The sequence below is a fragment of the Myiozetetes cayanensis genome, unplaced genomic scaffold (genome assembly GCF_022539395.1).
Source record: "Myiozetetes cayanensis isolate MyiCay16 unplaced genomic scaffold, myiCay2020 scf10, whole genome shotgun sequence".
In the NCBI taxonomy this organism is placed as follows: domain Eukaryota; kingdom Metazoa; phylum Chordata; class Aves; order Passeriformes; family Tyrannidae; genus Myiozetetes; species Myiozetetes cayanensis.
In genome coordinates, this window is record NW_026086605.1 from 34,554,570 (window position 1) to 34,579,156 (window position 24,587).

A 24,587-nucleotide genomic window follows, 5' to 3' on the forward strand; every position below is an offset into this window, starting at 1 on the left:
GTTGGGAGAAGCAGTGAGAATCCACACCTACGCAGGGCAATTACCACACCCCGTGCCTTACACCTTGATTATAAAATCATCACCAGGCTGCAAAGAGAGGGAGGGACCAGAGGTATTCCCGGGAGGTCGAGATCCCAGAACCTGCTGCTCAACAATAACCTGGGCTGCAGAGGGCGGGCATGGACAGGGTAAACTGTCCTACAGCCACAGGACAGCACGATGCCCCCTGCATTTAAAAGGCTTCTATTTTATTTCTAACAAAGCAAGGAAGGAGGACAGAAGGGAAGCCCCACTAAGTGCAAGTCAGCAGGGAAAGCCGGTATCAAGCGAGTCCCTGGGCCTGCGCAAGGCAGGGATTGCAACACGGGGCTGTTTCCTCACACCAGGCGTTGTGTTTGTCCAGGGAAGAGCAGCAGCAATCCCAGGCAAGACTCCTCCACCTCCCACCACGCTCAGCAGAACAGAGAGGCTTGATAGGACACGCAGCCTGCAAGGCAACAGCAGCTTAATAGGAGCTGAATCCATCCCGTCCCAGATTCCCAGTGCGCCTTCTCTCTTGGCTCTGCAGCTGAGGGGAAGCTAAACAGAGATCCTTTGGGCAACCAGCACACGAGGAATTGAAACACATAGTCTTACCGGTTTTACAGAAGTTTTTATTGTTCATTAAGGAAGCTTTTGTGCAAAAAAAAAAAAAAAAATCAAGACAACGTGGTTTGGTTTTGTTTTTTTTTAGAAAGCAACTGCAATGTTCCCCCAGCACGACTCAAGCGGGTCAGGTGCCACAGCCCACGGGAAGGGAGAAAACTACAGGGACTCCCAGTGGCAGCACAGGATTTATTTCCCCAGCTCACCTCACCCCTCAGCTCGCCAGCATGGATCCTCCACTGCTAAAATACCCCAGAAAAATAAAACCTTCTCAGCCTGTCCAGCTGCTAACGCAGTCCCACCTCCCCCCCATCAGATCCAGGTCAAGAGAACACTGTCCCGTTTAAAACACCAAATACCATCCTACACACTGGGGTGTAACACAATCCATCCCTCCAGGGCAGCGATGCCAAAGGAAGAGCCCATTCCCTATCTGCTGTATCTACCCCAACTGGGATGCACCACCAGAACACTGCACAAGCCTGCCAAGACAGAAAGCTGCAGGTAATTTTGTATCTTTAGGGGAAATTTTCCTTTCTCTTTTCTTTTGAAGCATTTTCTTTTCTCTTGAAGCATCCAGCAAACAGAAGAGACAAACCTCTATTGCCATCTGTCAGCACTGCCCAGGCATTTAGTATGTACAGAGTAACTAAAAACCTGCGCTCCAGTGGTTTTCCAATGAAAAACAGTCTGCTTGCTCCTACAGCTTTGTTACTGGAGCTCCTGCTCATCCCAGACACCACAGGAACAGCAGGAGCTAGCAGCATCTTTCTGAACAGGACTCGAATTTTCAAAGCTCCACATCTGCCCAGCTGCTCCTTCCCAAAGGTCTCCTCGGAGCTACTTTGGTGCCTCCATTTTGGGGGTTTTGATCCAGTGTTTTGGGGATTAACTTGATCAGAATTACACACCTAACACAAGGTCCGTCTCAAGCAACACAAGATTCTCACTCCCAAGGGCCTGACGTTCCCAGGGTAGCTTTTTTGGGGATTTCAGGCCATTTCAGTGGCATTTCAGAGAGGTGTGAAAGGCAGGCTGTCAGGTGTGCCAGTAGAGCTTCCAATACCTACTGCAGTGCTCCTACCATCTGCCATCTCCGCTCGCTGCACTTCCCAGCATAAGTGGGAACTCTGGATAAGAATTCACACCTCCACCTACTCAGGAGGGTGCCAGTGAGAACTGGTGGCAGCAGGGGAAGCTGCCCCCGAGCCTCACAGAGCCTCTCAAGTTTTAGATGACTGAAATATGCTATGGGAGAAGAAGCAGATCAAGGGACAAACGGGCATTTTACAATAAGCCCCATTTTTCCACACGTTCCGCCCTCGATGCTGAACTCCCTTTGACATGTGCTCAGCTCCTGCTGACTTGTTCCTCCTCCATCTCCCACCTCCTCGGCACCCAGCCTGGCTGCGTGTGGGAAGCTGCAAGACTAAGCAGAATTGAGCAACTGGGATGAGAAAAAAAAAAAAAAGGGAGTCATTCCTTAAGTACGTCAGCATGCTTCAAAAGACTGACATCCCACTTGGCAGCAGAACACCCATGCTTAGAGCCCAGGAGCCCAAGGAAATCAAAAGGATGTGACCAGAGGCTGAGGGAGGGTTTTTCCTCAGCTACAGCAATGCCACGAGCCACAAGCGTGGTCGCTCCAATGCAAAAAGCGTGATCACTCAAATGCACCTCTTTAGGGTTCACCAGTGACTTTGAAAGGTGGCTGGGCACACAAAGCCCCCCCTCCTACTCTGCATCTGCAGAGCTTTGAAAATTCCAGCTGAAGGGATTCCCGGATTCAGCATTATCCCTTGAGAGTTCCCACACACAGAAAAATTAACATTCCAGCCAGATGTTAAAAATGCAAAGCATGTAGAATCTTCCCAATGCTCCCCTACAGAAAGACACTTGAAAGTTTAGTCGCTATCTTGTTCTTTTTTTTAAATTAAAAGATAAAAGCTTTGTCTCATTTCACCTTCTCTGTCATTCTTCCCAGCACCTAAAAAACACTTCAGCCTACCAATTTAAAAAAAAAAAAATCTACAACACACCGACTACTTTTAGGAGCATAATGAGTTAAACTGTACAATCAGAAATATCTTTTGTTAAGTCAATGATGAAGATCTGATCCTTCAACAGCAGCACTGCTACAGAAGAGTTACAATAAAGGAACTTGAAGGTCAAATTGTTAACGAGGCAGAGAGGAGGGACAGGTGAGATACAGCTCTCCGCCAACCTCGGCCCACATGTTTTAAGAGCCATGGCAAACTTTCAGAACTGGAAATTCTTCTTCTAGTTCCACACATGACGCTTGCAGTGATCAACAGCCTGAAGGGAAAGCAAGAGTTGATGTTAGTGGAAAAGAGCCTGTTTGCAAACCAGCGTGCATCTACACAATTCAGCACCTGATCCTGAGCCAAGATCTCGGGAGCAAATCTGCTTTTCTTAAAATAAGTGATTTCAAAACGGACTAGAATAAGTAACATCCTCATCCCTACCCAGGAGCTTCAGGAAAGAAGGCTGATGACCCTTAGCCACTAAAGCCTGCCAGAGAAAGCAATGCTGGAAGCCAACTTTTAGAGCTTGATGAGGAGATCATGAGACAGGGTCTGTTGGCTGCAGGACCACTGACTACATCTAAAGTTGACACTGGATTGTACTATAAATTCTGAAATACCAGCAGGCAGGTGGGGATAGGAACAAAAAGTAGAGGAAAGTCAGCTTTGAGAAAGCTAAAGCCAGCACCCCACTGGCTTTTTTAAATTGGAATACACCCACTTCCAAGTGCAGCAGAAGCTGAAAGTGGCTCCTGTAAGGAGCTATCAAAGAGCAGCAGGAAGCTCGAGGCAGAGCTTTACGTACATTGCACTGAGCAGCAGTGTCCATGTTCTTACACCAGTAACCTGGACCCCAGACACAAGCATCCTCCCCCAGGAGGGGCTGTTTAGCTGCTCCACAGACTCCGAGTTTCTGTGGAAAGAACAGCAGGAGAGAGAGTCAGCACCTTTCCAATTGCACCCAGAGATCAAGGCCAGCCTTACACCTGAGCGAGGGTGGAAGCTCCACCGAGGCAGCTGCAGGAGCTCTCACAGAGGTCACAGCAGCCATGAAGCTGGGACCTGACACAGGGAAGAATTAAGCTACCACAACTCCTTTTGTCACATCAAGTTTTGAAAAACAGACAAGGACTTTCCTCAAGAAGTGCCCCTTAACCTCCCACCACATTCAGGGCACACCACACCCTGTCACTAAAGCTCAGCAGTGGATCTTTCCTTCTGTCATGCCCTGCACTGGGGCTGGCACTCAGCTGCCCATTGAGCCCCAGGCCTTGCACAACCACCTTTGCTCCAAGCATTCAGTGTGCTGATTCTTATTCCAGCAGAGTTTCCATGTGCTGGGCACTGGAAGGCTCACAGGACTGTATCAGAGCCTGCAGTCAATGAAACCAAACACAATACTCACAGTGCAAACAAAAGTGGGATCCATCACCTCTGCCAGGAGCTGCACAACCACGGGTTCATACTGCTCCACAAACTGAACACACTGTAACAGAGCACAGGTAGAGAGATTCTCCTGTTAGAGCCTCCAAAATAAGAGGGGTATGCTGTCTGCAGCAGGCAGGCTACCCCAAGCACCCCAACAACACACTCCAAAGGGAAAAAGCAGAGGCTTGAGCTCTGCAGATGGAAAAGGACTCAGCGTGGCACTTTATCACACAGTTTTTTACTAGCTCACACCTGCCTGCAGCTGTCTGCAGACAGGTTATGAGAAGAGAAAGGAAAGGTCAAAAGGGAAAAGAACCAAACAGGACAGACCTTGGGAAAAGAACCAAGCAGGACAAGCTTTGACTGCAAAGCTTAGTCTCTGATCGTGGAGATCACTGCTGTCCCAAGAGGAAAGCACAGGGAACCAGCTGGAGACAAACATCCTGAGCAGGACGGCAGCAAAGCAGCAACAACTCACAAAGCACTTCTACCCATGGAGTTCCTATTCCCTTCAGATCAGGCAGCAGCAGGAGCACTTCCCATCAGGAACAGTCTCTCTCCCTCTAGTGGAGAGGCCGCCTCCAGAGCTCAGGAAGATGCTGCTCTCAGCAGAGACTGAGGCACCATTAATAAATCAAGCACAGCTATTAAACAGCCTCACAGCAGGAAGAGCTGTTCCACAGCTGCTTTAAGCCTGTATATTCCATCTCTGGTAAACTTACAAGCAAGTTGCCACTTGCTGACACTCAGCAGCCACCTAATAAGATTTCCAGGTAAATCTTGATAGCGGTGGTCCCACAGGTGTCTCGCTGGAATTAAGCCAGCCTACTTCCAATTACTCCATTAATCCCCTGAACAGGATCAGTGGTGAGGGAAAAATAAAACCTTCAGCTCTTCCCACCCACTGTTCTCAGAGGATTTCCAGGCAAACCTTTCCTGACTGCAAATTAGTACAACAATCCAGCCAATCAATTCAGGTCCTCAAAAGCCTCCATCTATTCAAAGGACTGCCAACTCCCAAGGACAGGAAGTGAGAAAACCTAATCCCTCTGCATCCCAAACTCCTCCCAGCTTCTAGCTGAGAAGGCTATTGTAAAAACCAACAAGAGATACTGCCCTCTAGTTTTCCCAAATGCTCTGCAAGATGCCCCTGCCCATGGGAGGAGGTTGGACCTAGACAGTTTTAAGGTCCCTTCCAACCCAAAGTATCTTCAGAACTCCATGTTTCATCCTTCTGTTCACCTCCATCTGCCTTGTCCTGACTGGAAGCCAGGCTGCCACACACAGTAAGGCCTGTGAGGTCATTCCACTGGCTCAGATCAAGCCTGTTCCCTCTTTTTTTTGTTCTGCTGCACATGAGAAGCTGTTGTGCTAATAAAGGGAAAAACCTGGGAAGGATCAGGTTGCTGGACAGAAGCCAGTCCCAGCTGCACCTGCGGACAGTTTGTCTCCAGCCATGGACAGGGCATCTGGCCAAACACAGAGACCTCTGTTATGAGTACCTGGGCATTTATAGCAGAAGTAGAGACACTGGGGAGATGGACCTAAAATTAGCATGTAGACAAAACATCAGGTGAAACACTCAGCAAATGAGGTTAAGCACAACTGTCACTGCAGGACCCATGTAAACCCGACAAATCAACGAGGACAGTTCCCAACCCTCAACAAGACCACGGCTTTTTAGTCTGCCTCCTGCCCAAACTCCTTACCTGATCACTGACAGACTCTGGCAGGAAGTGACACACTTTTTCCAGCAAAGCTTCGATTTCAGCTGTCGTGGCATTCTTCTCCAGCTCTTTGTCTGCATAAGCCACCACCATCTTGCAGATATCGCAGAAGCCACCTGCAGGTTTCACTACAACTGGGAGGGAAAACAAAAACACAAACCAAACATCAGCGCTCAGGTGGTTCCCCCCACAAGGCAGGAGGAGGCAGCCACCAGCAAAGCGTCCTCGAAAGAGATCTCATCACAAGTGAAACTGCTCCTTTCGAACACCAGACTCCTCACCACCCACCTGGCTGCTGTGGGAGCTTGTTGGCTGCACAGCACTTCAGCATAACGCACACAGCCTCGGGATTCGTCGCCTCCAAGAGCATGTCAATGACAGCCTGGCCATAGACCTCTATGAAGTCCTTGCACTGGTCCTTGACACTTCCCGGGAACAGGCGGCAGACCACCTCCATTTCGTGCACAATCTCCTCCTGGAAGCACAAAGGAGGGCGAGTGGCAAAGGAGGGACAGAAACTTCACAAGCACGTCTTTTCTGTCCCACCCAGGAGAAGAAGTTTTGCTGTCACGAAGACAGGCAATAAAGTTAACTTCCCTTCCCCCTGCCACACAGCCCCCTCTCAGCCACAGCCTAGGAGGAGGTGCCATGCCCACCACTTACACACCTCTGTCTTGTTGCTCTCCAAGAGGCCAGTCACTTCTTTCACCATGGTCTCACATATTTCACACACGGAAAAGGTTTTCTCTTGAGCTGAGGCCTTCTCTTGAACTGAGGCCTTCTGAGTACACAGAAGAAACACACAAACAATAAATCAGCACTGGACCACACCTGACAGGGACAATTCCTAAAAGATCAGTTTAATAGCACTCAAGTGCAGCACACTCCTTTACCTGGAGCTGTACTCTAAAGGTCACACAGAACTCAAGCCCAGCCCCAAAGGTCTCAGTAAAAAGCCCTTCTGAATGAACAGGTATTTTGTATGACTAATTAAGACTACAATCCCCAGGCTGTATAAGGAGGGGAGCTGAATTTAGTAGACACAGAGAAAAAGCAATTCTACAGACAGAAGTCAAGGGAAATATATAGTGGTTTTTAAAACACATTAACTGAGGACAAAATTTCCTAGAATTGAGAGCACCCTCCTGATTGCAAAGGAAACCTTTAGAGAAGCCAAGGTGCTTCTTCAAAGTCAGAGCTTCAGCATTCTGACCCTGATCTCTAATCTGCACAAGCAGAGTGCTGCCCCATTATTAAAAGGGATCGAAGCGTAGCTTCAAACACAAAGCGAAACTCAAAATTAAGCAATTTACATTTGAGGTGTCATTCAGAACTGCCGGGACAAGAGTTCCCATTTCAATCCTGAAGCACTACCTTGTGGCTTTGGTTCAGTGGGGGCTCTGCTGTTCTAACAAATAAAGCAGTTCTCCTACTTCACAAATCAACATCAGAAACAAGAGAGGCCAGGAATTTATATGCAGAGAGACCTGGATTATTCTATGCATAAAAGCTCACATTTTTCTGTCAGTTTGTTACACCAAAGCAAAGAGGAAAGCAAAGCTGGTAAGTACAAAAAGTCCACTTTACCTCCACAGTTTCCATTTTCACCTCATGGACCACTTGAGCTGGCAGCAGAGGCTGAAGGGGGACAGACTTCACAGAAGCACAGAACCCAACCATGGCACAAATGTCCTTTGGTTGCTGGAAAAAAGATGCATAAGCAATTTTTTAAAGTCTAGAAGACTCTGCCCTTTCTACAGAGCCTGTGAGCAGGAACAGAGAACAAAGTTTTAAAAGGCTCCAACACAACCAGAAGTTCCATGACTACTTCTACTCCAAGTATTGCCAAAGCATTTGATACGGTTACAGGCAGGACAGCTACCAGGTGAAATTTAGCAGTTCCTTTTAAAGAGGAAGAGGTTAAAAACCCCACTTAAAACCCCCATTTACCATCAGCCCCACTATGCAAGCCCTTCAAAAGGAGTTGACTTAAGAGCTACCAACACCAAAACAGGCCACCAGCGTCACTTTAGACCTGCATCCACAAAGCTGCTCCCCAGCTTTAAGTAACCACGAAGAGGCCAATCATCCTGACTTCAGAGTTCACCCAAAAGCTGAAAGAAATGCCTAGAAGAAAGGACCTCTTTCCTCATCCACAAACTACCTTCTTCAAAGCTGCCAGTAACATCACATTCTGCAAACAGAAACAGTTTCTCGCATTACTGAACAGAGCCTACAAGAAACAAAAGTTAAGCTCGTTAAAACCCAAGCTAACCATTTTTACTGCAACTGTGTTTCCAGTGTTCTTTTCACAGTAAGAGAACAGCAAAGAGAAGCAGAGCCTTTAAAAAGGCTTTTTAAGTCTTTCTCAAAGGTTTTGGAAGCATACACTACGAAATGCAAAAATAAATGTGGAACATGAGGCAAACTGCTCTAAGGAGGCCACGTGATACCCAAAGTGAGAAAGGCTGTATAGAGCAAGACTCAAAACTTGAATTTTCCCACCTGAAGTGTCCTTAAGCTAAAAAAAAAAAAAGAAAAAAAAAAAAAGGAAAAAAAAGGACCCTTGGTCCTCCAGGTAATTAGAAGACCAGTAATTAGAAGACCATATCCCATCCTGTCACGAGCTTCCTACAGCAGAGGCTTATGCCACAGTTAATACATCACATGCCACAGCCTCATGCACAGGCAACAAAAGCACAGTCTCAAAGACACTGTGCTGCTTCAGACTACTGCAGGCAGCACCTTTAAGTCAAGCCCTTTGGTCCATGCATTGTAAGAAGCAATTCTAGGTATTAATGTTACAGCAACACCCACATACACACAACATGTTCTCCCACTGAGAGATGACAGACACAAGGTCTCGCGGGTCTGGGTGAATCAAAAGCCCAAATCACTCTAGGAAGCAGGAGCCTAAAAGGCCTCCCACATCTTTTCAGTTCATGTACTTCAAACATCCACACCACTGTCCTAGATTTAAAGGTTAACCAAGAAGAGACCCCGGGACAGCTTTGCTCGAGCCCCTTTGAGCCCAGACTTTAAGCCAGCAGCTGACAGGAGCCACTGGCATTGCTCTGTCCTTCTTCTGGGAGAGGGATCACATTTTCTGCTCTGCTGGCCAAAGCGTAATCAAGTTGAAATCTTCGTAGCACAAATTGGTATCTGGAGCTGGAAGCAGGACTGATGCACTGGAGGAAGCCTAGAGTCTTTCTCTGTTTTAATGACATAAATATATCCCTTGTATCTGTCAACACTGAGTACAGTCACACCATGTACACAGCTAATAGAGCAAGAAGTGAACTACAAGCCCTTTAATAGCAAAAGGTGAACTACAAGCAGGCTATCATCAGAGGCAAGGTGCTCACATACCTGATCCTTCTGTTGACAGGGGAGATTGGAGACAGAGGAAGAAAGGAGAAATTAGAGATAACAGTTAAGAGAAAAAACACATCAAGCACTTGGAACTGCACATACTCTTTCCACGAAGATAATGGAATATGACACAGTCCCCACCCCAAAGATCATTAGCACTGATAACTCACGTTTAATTGCACAGTGCTGACCAGCATTACTCATTTGCAGTTATTAAGGCATCCTGGGCAAAAGACTACCTCCAAAGAGTCTGGACAACACTCAGGCGGATGCAAGGTGTGGTCATATTCCAATTTCAGGTACTAACAACACACTGCATTGCAATGCTCAAAATGAGAAACCAAGCGTTGCTGGAACAGAGATTGACTTCCCCCCACCAAATACTTAAGAAACAGGATGAGCTTCTAAAAAAGCCTTTAGCAACTGGAAATGAAAAAAAAAAAAAAAGCCACTGTGTTGCCAAATTCAGGTTCAAGTCAGCCACATATTCTACTCAGAAATTCACCTCTAGTTTGTTGTGTTACTTGTGGCACCTAGGGACTGCATTCCCCAGGAAAAGCTGTTCTTTCTTTTAAAGGCTGTGAGATCATAGCACATACAGAGAGGTGCTGTGGAGGTGGTCAGAGGTAAATGCATGTTGCTGCAGAAGACCAGAGCTGGTGCAGCACCACTCCCTTTCCATGGGTCCTGTCAAGAGCCCGGACAGCAGGGGCCTCGAGATAGCAACTCCAGGAGAAGGGTGTTTAGTCTTGCTTCAGGAAGAAGCAACACTTGAAGTAATTTTGCAACACTGTGACAGACAACTCTGATATACTCTAATATTGCTGGGGAGGGGGGATGTGGTGTAAAGTACAGGACTGAGATAAAAAGAGTATAAAGGACCACGAGTAACGTCTCTTCCACATTTCAAAGGATTCGAGTGCCTTTTGCACCACAGAAGTGAATTCCTTGTGAAATGAAAGGAAGTGCTAAAGAAAGCATTCTGAAATTGAAACCAGTATCCAACTAGATGCTAAGTTCAAAGCATTAACACCCAGACTTACAGGGCTCTCCCCAGGGCTTTACTGCAGTACATGTTCCCTGTTTCCAAAGAAGTTAGCTACACAAATTTAGAAAAATTAACTGAGAGCAAGTATTATATTCTGCTGATCTTACCATGTGCATCATCATCTGGATAGCCAAGTCAGAATATTCAGAGACATAGGTCTTGCACTGCAGGAAGGGGGAAAAGAAAGTCTTATGACCATCAAACCACTTGTGCTGTGGAGTTCATCTAGAATTTTCTAACACATCTCAAGGCGTTAATTTACCTGCTCTACTTAATAACTGTTCTGCTGTCCTTTCAGAGCTTGTCCCAAATACAAGACAGCATTTCAGGTTACACAATCACTTCTCAGATAACTGCTTATCTGAGGAGTCCTTTCCTCTTCCTCCCCCTGCTGATATGACCACATTACCCTGCCAGATCATTTTGGTGAAAAAGGCCCTTAAGGGCTAGAAGCAATCTGGAGTCTTTCTCCTCCTCCTCCTCCCCAGTCCCACACCCCCCCTCAACCTTCCTGACCATCAAGTTTACAATTTCAGCGTTATTGTTATACTGTGTATCTATTATACAGTGTATCCTACACGGAACACAATCTCCCTTGAGTTATTAAACAGAGAATACAATAGAGGGGATTAAGGCCCTGAACAAACTATTTTGTGCTTGCATTCAGGAACAGATTTTTTTTTTTTTTTTTTTAACTATAAAGGACAGCTCACCATATCGGACATTCCGGGTCCCAAACGGTCACACTCCTCCTTGGCATGAGCCACCAAAGACTTCACAAAAGACGAGTTTGTCTTCACAGCTTCCTGAACATCAGTGACCAGCTGAATGCAATCCTGGCACACATCACCACTGGCCTGGACAAAGAGGGAGAGGAAACCCAAGTTGACATAACTTCTCATAGCATGTTTTGGAAGCTTCTGTTCCTATCAAGTTTTACAAGCTATTTTGAGCTATATACAAACCTTAGCAAATACTCTGTAGAATACTTTAAAGCCTGAGCTAATAGAGAGGCAAGCTACTGCTGGTATGTGCACCAGCCACTAGATGGAGATTAGGTACATACTTGGCTCCCAAACCCAGATAACAGTTAAGATTACCCAATCTTCAGAATCTCTTGGTTTTGCTACAGACCACAGCAAGGTTTCTAAATCTGGCATAGGTCTTACCATCTCCACCCACAGCAGCTTGTTCTGCACCCACTCACTGTTTAACTCCCACACTCTGCCTTGCTGCCAACACCCAGCCTCTGCTCCCAGGCTCATTGTCTCATCTACTCCCCTTTGTCAACTATTTGTTCTTTTCCAGTCAACCTCTACATTCAGATAGACAAAAGCTTCCCCTGAAAGGGCACAGCTAACAGGTTACTCAGAATGGGGGAAGAGTTGTCCTTCCTTTGAACACTGGTGACAAACTTTCTCTCAGAAGAAACTGTTTCCAGTAAGACCCGCTTGATTACCCCAGTCCTGGATGGGAACAGCACAGCACTTGTCTTGTCTTTACAAAGACTGTAGGACTTAATCCAAGATTATACACAGGGTCCACACTGGAAGAGCCCTGCACCCTTACCTTAGGCTTCTGCTTGGGTTTGTCCTCAGGGTACAGGAGAAGAGGCACGTTAGCCATGAACGGGGATGCCAGCTCAGAGAAATCCAGCTCCGGGATCTTGTTGGTCTGGAGCTGTTTCTGAAGCTTCACGGCTGCAAGGTGCTTCTGAAGGGACTGGCACAGGGCGAGGGCACTGCACACAACCTCAGGCTTATCCTAGGGGAGGGACAAGACACACTCATAAAGCTCCAAACTCGCATCACTTTTGTAAGAAGTTAAGAGCAGAGAGTCGTTCAGCTGAAATGTGACAGTAAAAATGTTCCACAGCAAAGAAGCAGGCTTCAAACTTACACTACTCACTGCCACATCAGTGATCCACTCAGGATTGAAGGATCATATGCACAGCCCCATGCAGAAGAGGAATCTGGGCATTACAGGAGCGTGGCTTTAAATTCCAGCAGGTGAAAGTTATCTACTTACTAGCTCTTCTTTGATCATATCCATGATAACTGGTAGGTAGGAATCCACAATTTCTTTGCACTCAGACACCAGGCCTGGGTCAGGAAGAAACTCGCACGTCTTTTCCAAGTAAGAGCGGATCTCCTCCTGGGAAAGATGAGGTAGGCATGGACAGATTATCCCTCTCTCTCAAATGCTCTTTCCATTCCCAAAACGCACAATACAAAGCCTAAAACAAACTCCTGGGACTCAGACAGGTCCAGGCAGTGGCAAGCACAACTAGACGGAGGTTTTACACTGTAAGTCTATTTTCCCCAGTCCTGACCTTTGGTGTGACCCTGCCAGAGTGAAAACACTCAGTACTGCTTGCAAGGCCTTGCCACAGCAGAGCATTTACATTGAAGAGGAGGAAGTGAAATTATGGACTAGGGGAACAGTGACTTGTTTATACAAAGTACTCACAGGTTCACAAAAGACAAAGGGAGTAAGTGCCCTCAAACCCAAACAAGTGTAATCGTCCACTTCTAGAGACTGCAGTATCCCACCTTTTAAGGCTGATGGCCCACTGGCACAAGAACAAGTTTATTAAGCATCTGCAGTCAATCAGGGACGTGTTAAAGCATGAGAGGCTCTAGGATTTGCTAATTTCTAAACCAGTGGAGGCTGTTTAAAAGCCTTTTCCCCTATACTCTAAGTCCCTTTCAACATCTGCTGCTTATGTTAGGAAAACAACACAGCCAGCTGTTCCACCCCCTCACCACGAGATCTTGTTAGGCCCACGAAATCAAAGAGAGTTTTGGGATGAGGAGAAAGGGAGCTCTGCTTACCTCAGTGCCATTATCCTTCAAAATCTTGCCAGCCACCGTCACGAGCTCCTTACACAAGTCACAGGGGATACTGCTCTGGAGAGAGAAGCAGAGAGTTACTCTGAGAAAGACTTAAGAGCCTCTAAGGGCAGGGTGTAAACAACACAAAGCACTACATTTGGAATGGAAATTAAGGAAGAAATACTGGCTAAGGCTGGGGTGGGAAGAGGCGTTTCAAACAAAGAGTGAGGCTATCTCAAGCATGTCCAGCTCCAGTTTCTTCAGTAAATCAACAAGGCATGAAGAAGCTGGCATGCTACTACCTGTTCACTTCAACTAGTCCCAATCCCTGGAAGCATACTGTCCCAAGAAGCCTTCTCCTGAACCTTTTGCCTTACTTCTTCAGAGAGTTCACACTTGCTAGAATCTAAGAACGTTCCAGGCAACTTGCCTCATTTTAGTTGTGCTCTAACACTCCTCCCCTTTCCCTAATTTTCCCCAACCTGAAATATCTCAGCACAGACACAGCCAGTGTGGACTGAACACCTCTGTAAGTAAAATGCCTTTGTCCCCCCTAGAAAAGTTGTGAAACAATACCCCAAGCTACAGCTACACCTAGTAAAGCAGCCCTCCCACTCAGTGCAAATGCAACCTGAGAGGTGGCACTAAACGTAACATTTCTACCACTGCTTGCCATGGCTTTCATAATTTAGCATATGCTGGAACACGAACTTTTGAGAAAGACCTGAAGAAGAGCAAAGCTGTTTTCGTAATAAGCCATTGCCTAAGTGGACTCTGTGAATTAGGGGTCAGCAGTAAAGAGGAACGAGTGAAATCCACTAGCTCCATTCCATACATCGCTCGCTGATTGTGCAACAGGTCACGGGAGAAGTCAGCAGACAAGTTGTGCAAGGCAGAGCAGTGAAAATCAACCTTTACCTAGCGCCTAAATTAAGGCACAGCGATCAAAGCAGAGCCAGTTGTAGCACTTAGCTCCAGCCAGAGCCTTGGGAAACCTTCCTCAGCACGTGGGAACCAGCCACCTCAGCTGTGGGTGGCAGGGGGAAGAGGTGTGAGCAGCGGGTACTCACTACAGCAGGCTTGTTCCAGACGTTCTGCTGGCAGTGCTTCACCGCCCCGCACTGCGACGCCGTGCGGATGCTCTGGCACCACACCTCTGGTCCCTTCACACACTCCTTCTGCCACAGCACAGGGCTGGCCAGGGCTGCCAGGGAGGAAAAACAACCAGAGTTACACAAAGAACCAGGAAAAAAAACACAGTAGCTCCCTCGTGAAGAAGTGCCTGAGTCTCAGCGCCTCAGCAGTCCATCCCCGCCATCAGCCACCTTTTGTAAAAATAAATAAATAAGTAATAAATAAAAACAAAATTCAAAACCCCAATTTGTTTAGCACACAAGAACTATCAGATGACTTGAAACAGGGAAAACGGTCACTGCAGAAATCCGCACTTCAGACGGCTGATTCCCAAGGCTACAACCTCCCTTTTCTCCTGTTCCACTGTCACTTCAACTCTGAACCAGCCTGGAATTGCTGTCTGCATTCCTCCTCCCACGTGAACCACTCTGTTCTCACACAGCAACTGAGAGAAGAAACTCATGGGATTAGAAGCCACAGCAATGTACACATTACATGGAAGACTTAAGAGCAGGTACAGACCAAAACACTGATGATAAACAGAAAGTTTTAATAAACAACCCAAGGAATGTTCTATCATAGTTTTTAAACCACTAAATCTATACTTGTTTTGGTTTTTTCTCTTGGTCAGCAAATCAACTGTGTACAGAAATATCTGTGGGGGTGAAAAGAAGTATCAGTCCTTGTCTGGACATGACTTCCCATCCCATGTGGAACTGCCTTCCAACTTATAAAGTTTTCAAGTAAAACACAGAATGCCATTTCTGGACAGTTTTCCCAAAGAAATGTAAAACAACTGCACTATGAGTAAGCAACAGGAAAAGTGAAATCAACTGCACCTTTTTGCTGACTTTCCAAGCTTCCTTTCTTTTTAACTGCACTGTCTGGACTAGACACCCAACTGCTCTCAGGTTCTAAAACCATCCTATCCGTCAAGTAGGTTCAGTTTCTTCAGCAGTGCCCTAATGCTGCACTAACCTATGAAGAAACAACTCCTATAATCCCACAGCAAGCAAGCTCCAACAAAGCTCCTTGTAGGCCCAAAGCCTGCAAGGCACTGCTGTCAAAGTTTATAATAACAAGAACACCAAAACGAAACACAAACCCAACCTGTTCTAAGCCATTACCTGTACAGGTGTTGTTGAGGATCAATTACATCAATGCTGTTTACACATGACAAAATCCTCTAAAATTACACTGTCAGCCAGGAGGCAGGAGTTAAGCTGTTTCATCCCTACAAGGTTCTAACAAGGTTAGGGCAAGATGAACCATCACTTTTCCATTTCTCATGTCTCGTTCTCAGCCATCAGGGGATCGATGTAACAGCTGAATTACCGGTGCACGTACCAAGGTGCACAGCCACCACACATCAAACAGCCACACAAACACTGCTTTACAGGTGCCATTCTGCAGCCTTCTCAGCTGTTGATTTAATAAAGCCCTGTTTACACTGGATTTCAGAGGAATGACCCATTTATTTCAAGAAAGACGTGCTTTGCACGCTTAATCTCTTACACAAGAGCCTGGAGCTTGCCACCCTCTCTCCCAGAAAAAAGCCCTGACTGCACATTATTGCTGAGCAAGACAGCACACCAGGACTGCTTGTGAAACTGCAGGGAAAAAAAAAAAAAAAAAAGACTTCAAAGCTCCTAATAACGTATGGTCAGCAAAATATTTACAGCCTATTCTAAACTCCAGCATTACGGATCTGGGAGCACGAGAATAGTTAATTTTCAAAGTCAGACTGGCCAGCCAAAGAGCTGTCAGCTCTGGCAGGGTGACAATAACCAAGTAAACACTTGGTTGAGGGAAAGTTATTCTTCTCTTTTAGATACTGGCACTGAACAGTGGTAAGAAGGCTCTGGAAAGCAGAGTCAGGCTCTGAATAAAGTCAAGCAAGACCTGGACTTTAAACAGTGGAATTAAGGGCTCCCAACTATTTACAAGTACAGCTTTTAACCTATGCCTTTATTCCTGTAAATCAAAGGAAATTACTGCCCTTACATTGAAACTTACTGTAAAACTCTGAATCTAAACTACATAAATCAAATTGCAGTTATTCCAAGCACTTTCTCAAAATCTTGATCTAAGAGAACGTTTAAGAGCCAAACTGAGGCATTTGTGCTGCAACTTGCACTGGTTTGATCTGGCTTTTAATGACCTTCCAGGTTCTGTTTGCTTCTTTAAGATCCTGTCACTGTATGACTTTTCAGATCCACACCAGCTTCAGCAGAATGTCCAACAGCTAATCTTGCTGCTCCTTCCTCACAGCCTTAATAACAGGTCATTAATAAGTGCATGACAAAAATACTACACTTCAAATTGATCTCACTGATCAGCTTTTCTGGCTGTGTGTCTTTAACAAACTCCCTGCTGCATGGCTTCTGTACCAAACATGCTCACACAGTCACAAATGCCCTGACTTGTTCACAAGGAGGGGGAGAAAAAAAGGCTTAAAATTAGATTGACCTCTGACAGTGTATTAACTAACCAACACCTCTGACTGCTCTGCTTCCCTGCATCCCAACTCACCAGCTTGGAAGGAGAAAAATGAGGAGTATCACAGCCACATTTTGTTCGAAGCACTGCCACTGGGCACAAAGTCACTTGGAATTTGAGAAAAAGGACATTAATGTTACCTGCCACCCCCTACAGAGGGCCAAAGACAATCTCAGAAGAACTTGGGAGCAGCAGGGACAGTGAGGCATAAGAAGAAAACTGTTCATAAGCCACTGAACACTGAAAACTAGTTTTAGGATGGAAGCAAGCACTCCAAACATTTTCTCACTGGTATTATTTAAAGTCCTCACAGGCTCAATACCTGGGTCAGCTACAGCACGAGATGAACACTTACACCTACAGAAACAGAAAGTGGTGGAACAGCAGTGCCCTTTCAGCTGCAGAGGGCACTGGGGAAGTTCTTTCTTTCTGAGAAGACAACTCTAAATTCCATGTTTTCAGTACAGATCCTTCTGGCCAAGCAGTGACCAGGCAAATCTGTTTGTCAGGGCCTCGCATGGCTGGCACATTTTAGAAAGCAGCTGCACAACAAAGACAACACACTGATCATGGCTTCTTTTCTTCCATCTTCTACAGTGACTTCAAATAGAGCTAAATTTGTGTTAGTTTATTCTCTATCATGAGGTATTGAATACTGTCGTTAGATGTATAAAACGAAAGAATGCACCTTCATTGCAGCAATATATCCACCATCCTTTCTGAACGTCCTGGGAAAAACAAACAAAACTAAAAAACTCTGCACTAATTCAGATCTTGCAGATCCAGAAAAGCACAGCCTGAAATCCTTTACTGTTCCCACTTTTCCCCTTTAGCCTGTTCTCCTATTTAATTATGAAACAGCATTTTTCAATCGTATATTAACTCACATTACAACAAAGGCAAATATGCCAGTGAAGCATGTTAAGACCTTGTGCTGCCTCAGAGCAAAGAGTTTTGAATCTTAACAGTTTTCTTCCCTCCAAACAGCCTTTGCTGTAAGAGGTGAAACACCTAAACATGGCATTTCACATCCCCAGCACAGCAGCAACCCAAGAGAAAGAAAGGCACTGTCACTGACAGTGACAGCTCTCAATGCTTGCTAGGTATACCCAAAGGCATAAGAATTATCTCTGGTCTCCCTTTATTTTGTATAATGTTCTTTATCTAAGTTTTCAAACAGATTTCTCCTTTCTCTGGAGGTTAGCTCTCAACAGTCACACCCCATGCCCACCCAGATATGCCCTCCCCCTTCCTTGAATTTCTGGCAAGCCACTGTTTTTAGAGCACTGAACAAGTTTATCTGCAAAGGCCAGGGTGTTTCTTTAGTCGTCCTCTTCACTGGTTCCTCCCTCCTCCAACTACTTCAGATATGGTTCCTTCAATTTAACAAAAAAACAGCCTTTGCTCTACCAAGTTTTTCCTAAATTAAGCAGTGCAAGAATGTGGAGGAGAAAAAAGACCTACACCCACTCTGACTTCTGTGGTGAGACAAGAGAAATCCTCTCCCAGAACTAGCGTTGCCTTGGAAAGCCTGAACCCCAACACCACCATCAAAATACTCCAAGGGTAAGAAGGGTAACAGCAGCAAAAGAAGGAGAATCCTTTGATCTGAGGCCCAGGTCAGCACCCCAGCACTGCCAAAACACCAGGAGCATAGCCCTGCAAGTGACAGCTGCCAGGAACCCACATAAACACCAGTTTAAAGGCCGTGAAGACAAAGGGAAACCTGCAACTCGCTCCCACAGTGGTTCTATCCTCCTTACTTCAGCATCTGTGCATTGTTTCACTTCTCCAAAGCAGTAAATGCTCACCCTCCTTCCTCCACACTTGGAATGGAAACGTGAGCATACAGACAGGGTTAGGGCAGCAGAGGTGAGAGCCCCCTCAGGAAATACCCACTTTTCTCCTTGGGAAGCCTACAGAGCCAGGCATGTGGAAGCACCAGCTCAGTTCATCACTTCTCTCCAGGAAACAGGAAACTAAAATGTCTTATAATGGCTATAATGTCTGGATTACCATCCTGCAAGGACAGCTACAGGAAAATTGGTAGGTAATTACCTGTCTTGAGAAGAACCTTCCATTCCCTCAAGCATTTGTATTACTCATCTTCCAAGGAGAGCCAGTCTGCAATTTTCCCCGAGATTCTTAGAAAAGCATCCTAAGAAATCCCATCCAAAGCTGCACTGAAGTTACTAATGAGACTTCTGTGGTTGTGCTTTAAAGTTAATACCTTATTTAAGTTTCTGTGAACAGGGATTTGAATGGGCCAGACCAGAATCCCTAAAGAGCCAAAGGATCAGCCTGAAAACTATCACCCAGGACACAAAGGAATTCAACTTGAGGGCTCCAGCCTCCTCCAAACCAAACTGTCAGAAAACCTCTGGTGTGAGCAACATGGTTACAGAAAAATTACCCTGCAAATTGGTGGGGGAAAAAACCAAACCAAAACAAACAAAAACCCCAACAAACAAACAAACAAAAAAGAAAAATAAAAAACAGGAAAGCACTGAGCTGCTCTTCACCTCAATAGGTTGAAGTGAAATGTGGAAGATAATCTGGCATGCTGTCAAATCTTATGCCTTAACAGTGTAACTTGTCCTAGTATATTAACATATTCCTCGTGAGGGGATGTTTTTTCCAAGGTTTCCTGCTTAGTAATGTTAAAACAAAAAAGACCACTCCTTATCTCCCAGAAACACCCACAGACCAAGTGAATGCATCGGTCTCTGCCACTCTGTGCTCTGTTAGTAAGCGACTTCTCCCCACTTCTTTGGGGAACTGCAAAAGCAAAGTGTTTTTAAGTTAAAGAAGTCAAGAGGGATCAACTTCTCCTCACCAAGTCTTACAAAGCGTCTACAAGTCAAGGAGTGACCTCAACTCGAAGTTATCTGAAGGGCTCAATACTCCCCAGCCTCTCTGGTCAGTTAATGAGTAAAACTTCAAAAGTTGTAACCACATCACACACCAGTGACTCTTGCCAGAGGGCTACCTACGCCTCTGGATTAATGAGGCAGTAAAGTGACCACAATATTTGAGAGATTACAGGCAATTTGCAAGAAAATTAGATGAAATCTGGCTGGCTGTTATTAGCATTCCAGTTTTAAAAAAAAAAAAAAATCACAGTCTTCGTGTTCAACATCTCCTGACGAAAAACCAAGCATGAAACATTTCTAACCAGTGTGATTCACAAGAAATGAGTTTTGAGTTAACAACCACAACCAGGCTCTTCCCTAAAGCGGGGAACAAGGTTCCCATTTTGGCACATGCCTCTGCCTCAGGTGCTCCCTCGCCTCCCTCACCAGCAGACAAGCATGGCAAGAGGAGCAGTTTGTGCATGTACAAGAAACCACAATAAAGTTAAAGAGAGCAGAGAACTGGATGAGCTGAGACAGTAAAATCACCTCTACTGTCCCAATAAATTGTCCCAGTTACTTCCAAGGTTGCAAGGGAATAATTTCCAGATAGGCCAGAGGTCGCTGCCAAGCAGGTCCTGGCTTCTGCCTGAGATTTTTTTTTTTTATTTTTTTATGACAGAATCTGCAACAGATAACTGGATGTTCAAGGGCATCTGGAAGTCACTCAGCAGGAGCAAGTGGTCCTATACAATACATTAAGATATTCCCCTTAAGAGGTTTTTTTGGGGGAGAGGGAGGAGGGGGGAAGGACAGGACAGATTTCACGTGAGCCTCTGCAGAATTCCTGTACTCAACATCCCCCTTTCACCAGGCAGACAAATCCACAGCACAAAGAGTGGGGAAATCTGCTATCTGACATCTGAAACCAAACACTGCCCCATGACCAAACACAGAGAAAGCACTGCCCCAAAATACACACTCACACTTCAAAGACCACCTTTTAAATTGCAACAGGCACTCTGATATCTTAATAGCAGCAAATTAATTGCAAAAAAAAATAAAAAAGCCACTACATAAGGAAAAAAAGTAAAATGGAAAGCGAAAGAGTAAAGATTAAAGAAAAAATCAAACAATCCCTTTTTATGTCATACAGTTCTAAGGCGTTGCCCTAATCTACTTTGAAGGATCATATCTATGTGAGATACTGAAACAAAAATCCAGGGGCAAGCAGCAGTAACTGGCCCTGCTTCCCCCACAGGTAGAAAATAAAAAACCTTCCTGCGTTTTCTACCAGAAAAAACCTTTCCTGAAATAGCACAGCCCAGCCTCCCGGTGAGAGCCTCAGCCGCATCAGGTGACACACAATGAGTTTTGCTGACAAGCTCCCCCCTCTCCATCCTCCGGGCGCTCGGAGGGTGCCAGAACACCCCTCCGTGGTGCGTGGAACAGCACAACGCGAGCGCAAAAAGCCCGCACTGGGCTCGGGCGGCTCTGCGGAGGCGATGGCGCATTCGCCAGGCGTGACTGAGCAGGAAGATCGGCCCGCTCAGCTCCTCCAGACACAACCAGGAGTCACTCTTTTCTATTTATAAACCTCCTCGGCGCACAGGGGAGGGATTGTGCAAGGGCAGGTTTACACGGGGCATGTGACTGGTGCGCTATCAAAGCGCCGCTGAGTTGTGATGGCCCTGAGGTGCCTCAGACCCCGTTATTCCTCCAACAAACAAGGACCCCATTTCTATATAATCTCAGAATCATTTACGTTGGAAACGCCCTCCAAGGTAGAGTCCATCCTGTGACCGATCCGGACTTTGTCACCCAGCCCAGAGCACCGAGTCGTTCCTCGGACACCTCCAGGGGTGGGGACTCCATCAACGCCCTGAGTAGCCCCTGCCAATGTCTGACCATCCTTTCTAGGAAAAAATTCCTCCTGATGTCCAACCTGACTCTCTCCTGGCACAGCCTGAGGCCGTTCCCTCTCCTCCTGTCCCTGTTCCCTGGGAGCAGAGTCCAACCCCCTCCGGCTCCCCCCTCCTGTCAGGGAGTTGCAGAGCCAGAAGGTCCCCCCTGAGCCTCCTTTTCTCCAGGTTGAGCCCCCCCAGCTCCCTCAGCCCCTCCTGCTGCTCCAGCCCCTTCCCAGCTCCATTCCCTTCCCTGCACACGCTCCAGCCCCTCAATGTCTCTCCTGTCGAGGGCCCAGAACTGGGCACAGCCCTGGGGGTCCCTCAGCGGTGCCAGCACAGGGACAATCCCTGCCCTGGGCCTGTGCCCACCCCGTGGCTGGGACAAGAAACCTTCCACTCTTTTCCTAATTTACCCTACAGCAGTGGGCTGCAACAGCCTGGCATCTTCTGTTAGGAACCACACTCATAACCAGAACGAGCCTGCAAACCACAGAACACAGTCCCATTATCTGCTTTATCCACATCCTCCAGAAAATTCAAGCCAGGCTAACTCAGCCTTCAAATTTCCTGTCACCAGATGTTCTGACCAGCATTTGCTGGAGGAATTATATATATATTAACTTGAATCTTCCTTCCAAGGTTTAAGTAAGTCTACTGTTTTGGGGAGAGGTGTAAAATAATCACATCCTCAAAGTTTGTACTTTCCCCCCTTCACCTTAACTTTTATTTTAGCAAGAAGGAGGGGGGGGAAAAAAATTCAGCTAAAGAGAAACTGACTTCTGTTTTAACAGCACATCCAGCTGTTTCCTGGCCTCAAAGACAAGCAATAATCAGAGTGTGCATCAGTGGTCCAGAGATGCCAGGACCTGTCCACCCTGCTTTAATTCCTTTGTGCATCCCTTAAAAGGAAGATGCACAGCAGCCCTGTTAAGTAGGTCAACCAAAAACCCTCACGGCCTGTAAGCCAGCCAAGTGACTCCATTAAGATACGCCAAGGGTGGCTAAATTTTTTTACACAGATAATTAACGAGCTTAGCAGACGAAAACGGTGTTTCAGGTTGTCACAGCGAAGTCTTCAGAGAAATCTGCACGATAACAAGAGCCAATTAGTACTCATAACAGAACACTGGTGGAGAAAAGACGGGTGTTTATTTGTGTTAAAACAGGGACTTCCTAAAGAAAAACAGGCCTGACCAGTCTCCTGCCACACGCAGTTGCATACCATGCCTTTAACAGGTAGGCCAAATGAAGTGTCATTGCTGAACTGGTTTCTCATTACAATTTCCCTAAATACACTAGTGGGAAAGCTGGTGGATACTTCAAGGTGAACCCTTTTCACTTTTAAAGCACAAGAAGCTGCAATGATTTTAACGATTTGGAAACGGTCCCAGTAGGAGTGGTAAGTGATGGCAGCTAACTCAGCGCAGAGCAGACTCAAAAGACACTATTAAAGCAGATAAATATGCAGAATGAAAGCTGATATTTGCTTTCTTGCTTCCAGCCTGAAAAGTCTGAGGTTCTCCATTACACTGTCCACATATCAGCATATTAAATATTATCAGTCTATCGAGGGGAAGGTGTCCCTGTCCACAGCAGGGGGGTTGGAAACAGATGACCTTTAAGGTCCCTTCCAACCCAGGCCATTCTACGATATTAAAACTACAATAAAGCACAAGACTAATGTACAATCATGAAAGATTTCATAGTCATAATCTGCTGTACTCTACCAGTTGGTTATTCCTCTAGCCTTTAAACACGTGGTCAGGCTTTTTTTTTTTACAGTTGACTTGTGAAATGCTGCCAGGTTAAACCTGTAAGCAGGTAAGGTCTAGGATTACAGTAATCCTAATTAGAATAAAATTCTCCGAGTAATTGTGCACATCGCTGTACGAGTCCTCCGATTTTCGGAAGTTCTAGCTATTCCATGTCACACAACCCAAAGGTGCATTACCACTCCTGTCAGACTTCGAATCGCTTCTGTCAAGGCTCTGCGATGTACAAAACGCAAGCACTGCTTGTTCTAACCTCCAGTCCTAGTGCTAAAGGGAGAGAGAATATCAGCTATTCCCCCCACTCCCAGCACTTCCACTGCGGCAACGACAGGTAAGGAGGCAGCGAGCAGCAAAACGAGTGGAATTTTCCATGTGGAGCAGTGAAAAAGCACACAGCAGCAAAGGCCACCACCTCTCGCCGTCTGCAAGGGGATTAGCAGCCATCTCTCCCCGAAATGACGAAGATAAACAGCGCTGCCGGCAGAGAAAGCAGTGCCCACCAACTGCGCCCGCCCATGCGGCGCCTGAGATGCCCGGTCAGTGTCGGATGGGGATGCAGGGGATCAGGAAGTCATTTCCATACCAGCACCGGGAAAGGCCGGTTCCTCACCGGGACCACCCCCCTTCCCCCCCCTTTCTCCCTGGCGCTATTTTTGGGCGATTCCCCCGCCACCGCCCCAAACGCGGCCCTTCCATCACAACCACCCCGAAGGTCCGCCTCTTAACCACCCCATCGCCGCCTCCTCTCCTTGGGATGCGGTCCTGCTGTAGGAACACAAACAGCGTTAGGACCGGCCTCCCTCTTCCTCCCCACCACCACCACCGCCGCACCCCGCCACCCCGGGCGCTGAGGGCAGCTCCCCGCGGGCGCGGCGGGGAAGGGGCCGGGGAGGCAGGGCTCACCGGCAGCGAGGAGCCCGAGGAGGCTGAGGAGCGCAGGGAGCAGCGGCCGCGCCATGATCCCGCTCCGTGCCCGTCTGCAATGCGGAGCCGCCGGCACCGCCCGCCGCCCACCTTATATAGGGGCGGGGGGCGCACGCGCGCGCGGAGCCCCCCCCCGGGCGATGGGGAAAGGGAGGGGCGTGGTGGTTTGTGAGGGGCGCGAAATGGCGGCCGGGAGGAGGTGGAGTCGCGGATGGTGGGAGCCCCCGCCGTCTTGAAAACAAACAAACAAAAACAAACAAACAAACAAAACCCTCACAGCCAAAAAAAAAAAGGCGTCTTTTGCCTCCACAGGCAGTAAGAGCCCCCACAGGCAGTAAGAGCCCCCAGAGGCAGACCCGCCGGGCAGGCGGGGTCTGATGGAGGCGCACACCAACATGGG

At 46.8% G+C, this 24,587-nt stretch overlaps 1 protein-coding gene across 2 annotated transcripts; it reads right to left on the reverse strand.

Moving 5' to 3' along the window:
• Positions 1 to 632: 632 nt before the first annotated feature.
• Positions 633 to 24,286, reverse strand: LOC126634838 (prosaposin). Of its 2 annotated transcripts, XM_050305650.1 has the most exons (15): positions 24,167 to 24,286; positions 14,170 to 14,303; positions 13,100 to 13,174; positions 12,294 to 12,419; positions 11,835 to 12,029; positions 10,979 to 11,122; positions 10,373 to 10,429; positions 7,433 to 7,546; positions 6,513 to 6,626; positions 6,134 to 6,320; positions 5,828 to 5,979; positions 5,621 to 5,662; positions 4,096 to 4,176; positions 3,496 to 3,603; positions 633 to 2,961 (listed from the first exon to the last, which is right to left on the reverse strand). In XM_050305650.1, exons 1-15 carry the CDS (start codon positions 24,219 to 24,221, stop codon positions 2,926 to 2,928), a joined length of 1,620 nt encoding a protein of 539 aa, XP_050161607.1. In that variant the 5' UTR covers positions 24,222 to 24,286; the 3' UTR covers positions 633 to 2,925. The 2 variants fall into 2 exon arrangements, with proteins under 2 accessions (XP_050161607.1, XP_050161608.1); XM_050305651.1 differs by lacking the exon at positions 5,621 to 5,662.
• Positions 24,287 to 24,587: the final 301 nt, after the last annotated feature.